General features: G+C 38.9%; 1 protein-coding gene across 1 annotated transcript in view; it reads left to right on the forward strand.

Annotated features, from left to right (window-relative positions):
* LOC119334152 (histone-lysine N-methyltransferase ASHH3-like) overlaps positions 1-7,753 on the forward strand; it is a 10,114-nt gene extending 2,361 nt beyond the window's left edge. The window contains exons 3-11 of the mRNA XM_037606777.1: positions 113-215; positions 412-511; positions 4,226-4,304; positions 4,442-4,613; positions 4,693-4,773; positions 4,902-5,111; positions 5,224-5,275; positions 5,351-5,416; positions 7,444-7,753. Coding sequence (XP_037462674.1) covers positions 113-215; positions 412-511; positions 4,226-4,304; positions 4,442-4,613; positions 4,693-4,773; positions 4,902-5,111; positions 5,224-5,275; positions 5,351-5,416; positions 7,444-7,470 — 890 coding nt within the window. The 3' untranslated portion in view covers positions 7,471-7,753. The remainder of the gene's footprint in view (positions 1-112; positions 216-411; positions 512-4,225; positions 4,305-4,441; positions 4,614-4,692; positions 4,774-4,901; positions 5,112-5,223; positions 5,276-5,350; positions 5,417-7,443) is intronic.
* The last annotated feature ends 1,010 nt before the right edge of the window (positions 7,754-8,763 follow it).

Here is an 8,763-nt window from a genome sequence, read left to right on the forward strand (position 1 = left end):
GTAGGAATATCAAGTTTTAATTGCTCATTTGCAGTCTCATGATGTGAACTTTTATTCTGCTAATGATAATCATTTTTTTTTTCACATTATTGATGTCCTTAATTCTACTAAGATATTTATCTCACTAAGAAGCGGGTTGAAGATGATGGCATTTTTTGTTCCTGCTCCCTTTCTTCTGAATCATCAGTTACTTGTGGAAAAGATTGCCAATGCGGGTACTCCCTCTCTCTCCCTCCCTCCCCGTTGTGTTTGCAGGCACGCACACACATTTGTGCATAATATAATTGCTCCGTACTCTGTAGGAAACATGAAGAGAACGGACGAATTGTTCTTAGCTATTTGATTAATGTACTTGTAAAATTCAGTATTGTCTGGAAAGAACAATTCTGAACCACTATTTTATTGGTGCAGGATGCTGTTCTCTTGTTGTTCATCAAACTGTAAATGTGAGAACAAGTGTGCCAATAAATCATTCCAGCTCCGATCTTTATTCAAAACAGGATTGATTAAGGTACGGCCGATTCAAGTTTTCATAATTAGTGAGTTTGGAAAACTAGCCATTTAAGAGGGAAAGTGAGGAGGAACACTGCCACTGCTATATATGGTGCTATGATGTAATATCTGAATATAATATATTTTTATTGCACGGGCCTTGAATAGAATGTGTTCTAGTTTCTGTGTTGTATTGTAAGGGGACTGTGGGTTGCTTATTTTATAAGATTAGAGGAGCCATAATCATTAAGGGTATTCTTCCAGCTTCTCTAATGTTTAATAATGTAAGGTATATAGCCCTGAAACCAACCTACAAACTTCTCACTGTCAAAAGCCCAGCAAGGATATCTACCATCAACTTCACAGAAACACACAGCTTTGTGTCTACCGACAACTAAATTCTGCATAGATAAGAATGAACAAAATAAGGTTTGCATTGGAGCAGTATAAAACTTGAACAGAAAATATGCGAGGAAAACACACGTATGAATGTAATAGTGTGAGTGACTGGCTGCAGATTAAAAATATTAGCTAAATTTTCCTAAATTTTGTGGACTTATTTAGTTTCAGTGATCAGGGTGGAGATCTTGCAGAAGTTTTTTAGTAGCAGAGTAGTGGCTGTGCAGAACAACAATACTGTATCAAGAGCCTATTTCGTCAATGCCCAGCAATTACCTCAGAGTGGTGTCTTGCCACGGCCCACAGGGGATGGTGATAGGTCACACAGTTTGTGACAAATAGTACTGTTGGTACAATTGTCAACAATGTGAGACTAACAGATGGGCTAACCAAACTTGCCATATTATTCCTGGATTACTCTCTGGATGCAAACTTTTAACCTTCCAATAAGACTTGTTAGAATGGCTATAAACATTAATACAATGTTAGAAACCGTATTCTTAAGAACAATTAGCCTTCTCTTAGCTTTCCCTGGAGTGAAACAAGTTTGTTTCTTTCTCCTCCCATGCTTTGGTAAATATCACGATGGAGAACAACCCCATTGTACATGCCGTAGCTCGCAATATTCCAAATCATAACAGTATCATCTGCTCTTGGAGCTATTCAATTCACTCATTCCGCCCATTTAATGAGCTAAATACCGGTGGCCACACTAATTTTACACCTCCAGACAGCTATTCATGATCTGTTAAGTTTGCTTTGGCATTGCTTCGCCTTCATGCATTATTGGTCTGATGGAAATGGGCACAGTTGGTCATTCCTTTTTTGTTGACTGAGAAGCACTCACGAATCTGAAAGATGATTCGGGAACAGAGATCATCACATACACACAAGAAAAAAAAGGAAAATAGATGTTATCCCTTGAAGGATAAGCTGTTTTTCCAGAGAGATGTGACAGTTAGTCATGTGCGTTACAACCATAAAAAATGGATAATTACAAAATAACAAAAATCAATAGTATATTACTGACGACAGAATAAGGCAGTACAATGTTAACACTCAAGTACTCCAATACAACAATCCTCAAAAATTAGCATATGCGATTCTCACTGAACAGTGTCTACATCAAAACTGAATAGTCCGATTATGTAGTGAAGCTTCTATCACTAGCACCTCCCAACCCTGGAACTATGTACCTGTGGGTACAAATCAACGACGTTAGTCACTGCTCCGTTTCATCGGTCACCCGACCTAGAGGCCAGATGCATTATATTGAAGAATGGAAACGTTATGTACACACTTTACAGTATAAGCATTGGACAGCAATAACTTTAAGGCAATACCCTCTCTCATCTACTTCAGAATCGATCATCCCTCCGTACACATGGAGCCTGAAGACCAAAAACAGACTAAACAACGGGAAACCTGCTATACACATATGGCATTGCTTATCTAATCTTCCCCAGGGAACTTGTTGCTGGCTATTGTGGCACTGGACGTGCTGCAACAGCTGCTACCTGCATTCACGTGTTAGGTTGAATGAATGAATAATTGAGAAATAAATACAGAAAGTTCCATGGGCTTGCAACTTCAATTTGCTTGCTTGTAACTCCATGATCAATCAACAAGTCAATAGCAGCAATGATGATCCCGCCTAAAGGAATATAAGTTAAATACATAATCATTGTATTTATGTGTTAGTATACCACCCATTCTGCTTATGCAGACCAATCTAATCTATAACTTCTATTTCTCCCTTTCATTGCTGAAAATAAGCATATTTGAACTCTCAAACTGCAATTTCCTCACATAAACTGCTCAGGTACAATGACTTCTCTTCTTTCTTTCTTTGAAGATACTAGTAAATAAATGAAATGGTTAGTAATTTTGACGGCACAACTTGAATGAGTCAAACCCCTTTCTTGAGGCAGGTGTTTGTGACCTGATCTGCTATACATGGTACAATTCTGTCTAACCACAACTATATGTGAAGACTCCACATGTTAGGTACGCCAATGGGGCTCCCCTGTTTCCTGGTAAAAAATTCCTCCAGTAGGCTTTATTGGTTGTCTGGTATTCTGTCCATGGATTGTTTTTTTCATAGGGATGAGAGATCTTTTATTTCAACCACAATGGGGGTAACCGAGTATTGGTGGATGAACCCTGTGAACCAGGGGCAGGGATGTTCCTCTCCCTGTTCCCCATCTGGCTTCCGGGGCCTGTGGTTCAACCCAATGCCAGGCCACCTCAGTTTCCTTGACATCAAGTTTGCGTGTCCTTGACTCGTCCGGACATCCTTTTTGTCCCATGTTACTGCTGAATGATGCTGGCAGCCCAAATCCACCACAGCAAGGCCTATTCACGCCACAGGTGCCTGCTGGCTGCTGCTATTCTCCTCTCCCAAAACCTGCTGCTGTCGGCACCTCCAACAGTGGCTATGGCCTCCTCTGACTTCCAATATTTTTCACCGCAGGTTCTTGATTCTGGTGAGTTGTAATGTTAGTCTGTGCAGCTAACAGTTACCTGTCCATATGCGACCTAATTTGTGTTTAGGAACACCTTAGCGGATACAAACGGAGGAAAATATTCTTGACCTATCATATTTGACTATATCCTATACATACATGTTGAATCTGTGTGCAGATAACAAAATTTGAGTCATTTTCTTGGTTATATGATCTCTGATGATTTTACCGTTCAAGACATTTGTTTCTATAGTCAGTATTTTACTGTGGCCCCTAGGTCAATTTATGCTACTGTGTTGTCTGGTATTGTTTTTCCTTATGATGTTACATTACATATAACGTTTTTCCGTACTCGCAAGTTATTTTGTATTTCTTTCTGGAACTATATATAATTCAGAGATATCTTAGGAACACCATTACTTATCCCTGTACTTCATATTTGAGCTGGCCCTTATATCTGCATGTTAGCAAAATATCCAACACATAGTCACGTTTTGTGCGCAACTGATCCTGTGCCTTAAACCATCGCAAATCCCTATATGAAACTTTCTTTATCTTAAGAGCCAGTATCTTCATTCTTCATGCACAATACAAGCAATACTTCAACATTGAATACTTCACAATTGGAAAAAATAAATGCGAGGAGGAAAGTTTGCTCTTATGTGTTAATAATTCCACAGAGAATCTAAGCAAGGTGTTTCATGTTTGATGTTTTTTGAAGTATAGCCAAACATTATTATTTAATGACCGTTCTCTAGATTTCATGTGGAGTGGTGTATAAATTTGATTGTTTCATAAAACCTTTAATTGGTATGTAATTTCTTTTCACTTTCCCAACAGTTCCCTAAAAGACTGTTATATTATTCTAGACAGAGAAATGTGGCTTTGGATTGATAGCCGAGGACGAAATAAAGAAAGGAGAATTTGTTATAGAATATGTAGGAGAAGGTATGGGTTTGTTGAAATCTATTTTGAGCAAGTAAATGAAATGCAGACAAATGCAAGTATTATGTATTATGATGGTTACTCACATTGTATACTGGGCGATCAAACTAATATCCATATATCTTGCATCAATATTTTAGTTATTGATGACAGAACTTGTGAGGAAAGACTATGGAAAATGAAGAGACAACGTTACACTAACTTCTATCTTTGTGAGATCAGTAGCAATATGGTCATTGATGCGACAAACAAGGGGAACAAGTCCAGGTTTATCAATCATAGTTGTGAACCAAACACAGAGATGCAGAAATGGTTAGTTATATTGAACTGCTTATTCTATATCCATGCTGCTGACCCTGATATTTGCTACTGGTATCATGTTATTTTTCAGGACTGTGGATGGACAGACCAGAGTTGGAATTTTTGCTCTTCGTGACATAGAGAGAGGGGAGGAGCTGACCTATGACTATAAGTATGGTCATTCAGTTTCCTGGGTTTATAATTATTTTTTCATTATTTTTTATTTGTTTCGCCCACCTTGCTTTATCGCATGGTGTACACAAAACTTTTCCTGTTTCTAATCTATGTCCTTATATACAGATTTGTCCAGTTTGGAGCAGATCAAGATTGTCATTGTGGGTCTTCAAACTGCAGAAAAATGGTTGGCACGTCTAAGTCGTTCAACTCATTTGTTCTTCACAATGGCAACTCAGGAAGCTCGCAAGATCAGCACGACATAAAGAAAAGAAAGACAACCTCAGATAATTGTATTGGGGAGATCATCCGTTTATGGGATCGACGAGATAAAATGTAATGCCTTCACATCTTCAAATCTGATTGATGACGTTAGATGTCCTTTTATCTGTTGTTTTCCGTTGCCGGCTCGGTTTAACCCCTTGCCTTTCAATATTCTGCCTTTCAGGTATGTCCCAGCAGTTGTACATGACTATGATGAGTACACTGGAATGCATACTGTGAGTTTTTCAACAGATGATTTTTACATGATATCTAATGGCAATTTATATATTATATTATTTGTTTTGGTCCAGTTACTGCTTGATGAAGAAACTACTGAAAAATTTGATATGAGAGAGGAAGATTGGGACTTCCTACCGGTATGACATTCTTAGTAACTGAACTGGTTGATTTCGTTTGTCTTTTGGAGCTTTTGGGTTCTGTCATACCTTGCTTTCTTGGACAACCCACATATTTTGTAGCTAACTGTAGTCTAAAACAGGTGCTACTACCTCCTTTCCGATTTAGAGGGGCACATGGCCTATCTAAAAAAAAAATCAGAAATTTACAGTTTGTAAGGCTCATTGGCTTGGAAACATGCAAATATAGCTATGTCCACATTAAATTCTATCAAATTCCCGTTCCCAGCATAGAACAAACCAATGCATGAAGGAGTGAGAGGGCCATGCATGTAGTATTAAGATGTTGTCTAGCACTTAAGTAGGTCCTCCTTGGTTGATGTGATTTGCAAGATGAGACCAATAAACCGGAAAGGAGGGAGTACTATGATAAGTGACTTGCTAGCTTGTGCTTCGCATCTGCTACCAAATTCAGTAAACATGGTTGAATTTTTTTCTTTGATGTTTAAATAGCCATTTGATTACTCATATTTACATAGACATAGCACCTTTCCATCCTAGAACCAGTGTTCAGGATATCGGTAACAGGTACCATATCGGTCGAGTGCTGAGTAGGGATTAATTGGCGAATCGACCATTTAATTGAATTTATCGCTAACCCATTTATCAGGAGATTAACTAGGGCCATATCTATATTTCCTAGGCTATATAGGAGCATGCCATGTACTATTGTCTAAATATGCAATCCTAGGCTACATAGCAACAAGGAAAAGTGTTGCCTTGATGTTTTGGTGATGTTTCAGCCAATCTGGAAGGCCATAAACCTGCAAATTGAAAAGTAGGGAGGGAATGGGCCAGTTTTGGGCTAAAAAATGCCCAGCAGTTAATTGGCCCAGCTGATAATTCGGCCTCACAGCTGATAAATCGGCTTGTCAGACAAATTAACTGGACCTACCAGTTAATGGTTCGAATAGCACGTTCTCGTATCGTGAGGGCTCCGAATAGCAGTTAACTGGCCATATCGGCAGTTTACTGACCATCAACGTCAGCTGATCTGTTCCAACCAGTAATTGGCTGTTCTTTAAAATGTTACCGACTGTACAAAAATCCCCAACACCCAGTCTGTATGTTGGAGTCGGGCTGAGGAATCGGAATTGTATCTTTGCGAATTCTGCTGTTTGGGTGGCGAGAGTATTGGATTATGAAGTCCCGTACCATGATCTGCACTGTCCGGGTCCTGCAAGGTTGCTGGTATTGATGAACCCCTGTATCTATCTCTTGAACTTTCTTCTTGAGGAAGAAAGAAGTTCCCTGTCTATATTAGTAGAAGGTGAGGTAGCTGGAGACCCGTCCGGTCCTGCGAGGTTGCTGGAATTGCTGGACTCAGTGTTACAGTTGTATGGCAGCCATGGTCATGGATGAGAACCTGGCATTGGGAACTCCAGAAGAGAGCAACATGGAGTACGTAAGAAGAGGAAATATGGCTCTGTGAGGTTTCCAGGTAACATGGGTGCCAGCAACCAAACAGAAAATGGAATTGGGCCATGGTTTCATTTTTAACAATAATTTCGTAAGCAACTGAACACAAAAATTTGAATCACAATCATACATCATTTCCATTTCAACTTGAAATTTAATTGGGACTCTAATTCGAAAATAGCAATTCAATTCGAACATCCACAGAGACCGTAAGACTCACTGGTTCTGTAAATAGTCTGTCTCTTCCTTTCTTTCTTTGTTAGTATGATTTTTTTTATTTTCTTTTGAATAGCCCCCTGGACAAGGTTTTAAATTTTGACTTTTTCTCTTTAGTGTTAGTTTTTACTGTTAAATTTTGCTTTTCTGCTATTCGATAGGTTGAACTAGACAGTGTTTCAGAAGCACCAGAATTTTCAGGTTTAGTTGATACATAGATCCAATGGATGTTACATTGCTGTATACTGAACTTCTTGGTTGTAACTGTGACTGGAACAATGAGAACTATATACTCTTGTTTGTCATTTGCTCCAGAGAAGCCCCCCTGCTCATTTGATCTTATCTTTTTACAGCGCCCAGAAGATCCAGAAGAAGACTGATTGATTATTGAAGGTTACAATGATGACTAACTACTTATAACATAGTGCTATTTTCATATTCAGACCCTTCTTTTGTACAACTGGCTATTGTTAAAATTACATTTTCTTTTGTTCATCCTGTTAATTTTATTTTCTGTTTTAGTTATTTTTACCGTTGTATAAGTGCGCCGAGAATATATCCATGCGGCACAATAGGATATTGACTTGAGCTGTTATCTGATAGATACAGAGCCTTGACCATGACCTTGAACTTTGTTTATGTGGCGAGGAAGGGGTTTCTTCATGTATGTGTCTCTTGTTCCTAAGCATATGTGGTGCTTTGGAGAGGGGTCTCCTTTTACCCTTCACATTACATTTTTTTTTCATTTTTGTATCTGTGGTTTTTTGTTTTGCTTCTGTAGGGGTGCATGTGCTGTTTGAATGAGAGGTACTCCCTCCGTTCCAAATTACTTGTCTTAGATTTGTCTAGATGCGGAGGTATCTAGCACTAAAATGAGTCTAGATACATCCGTATCTAGACAAATCCAAGACAAGTAATTCGGAACGGAGGGAGTATTTGTTTGGGAACTATTAGGATGTAGGGTGTGTTTGGTTTGAGCCAAAGTCAAGCCTACCAAAAACTTGACTAGCCAAAATATTGGCCAACGTTTTGGTTGCCTTAGTTTGGCCGATGCTGGCAAAAATGTGCACTAGAGTAGGCAAAGTGGCTTGGGCATGCAAAATTTTGAAGTCTTAAAATACCTTTAGTTCAGATTTGAACTAATTTCTAATTGATTTTTTTGTGGGGTTATTTTTGGGCTCCTAAGGATTCGAAACAAAAATACCACTAACTGATTTTTTTTTGTAAGTTGGATGCCTTGTTTGACGGACGTTTCTATATCGTGTGCAGGATACTTATGTTTGGATACACCCAACTGATTCTCATCTCAGCAGGACTTGTCACTACCATTGTAGACAAATCATCACTGAGGAAGTACTTGCTGCAACCATCCACCCTCAAACCAGATTTTTTTTCTGTGTGCTCCTGACATGTAAATCGGATTTCCACCCTCAAATTAGATTGGTTTTCCTGCATTCTCCCCCCTTTGCAAATCAGCAGTTTTACCTCATGTGACATGCCCCTGAAAATATTGTCTTCTTAGAATCAGCAGTTTTAGTTTTACCTCATGTGACATGCTCTTTTTCGAGAAAACGCGAAGTGATTTTTGCGTTTCATTGCATTGAAAAGGTGAGAGAGAGTACATGCCTCCTAGGAGGTTATATTTACAGAGTCCTACTCTAGTGTACGTTTTG

Source organism: Triticum dicoccoides, chromosome 7A (assembly GCF_002162155.2).
Source record: "Triticum dicoccoides isolate Atlit2015 ecotype Zavitan chromosome 7A, WEW_v2.0, whole genome shotgun sequence".
Taxonomy (NCBI): Eukaryota; Viridiplantae; Streptophyta; class Magnoliopsida; order Poales; family Poaceae; genus Triticum; species Triticum dicoccoides.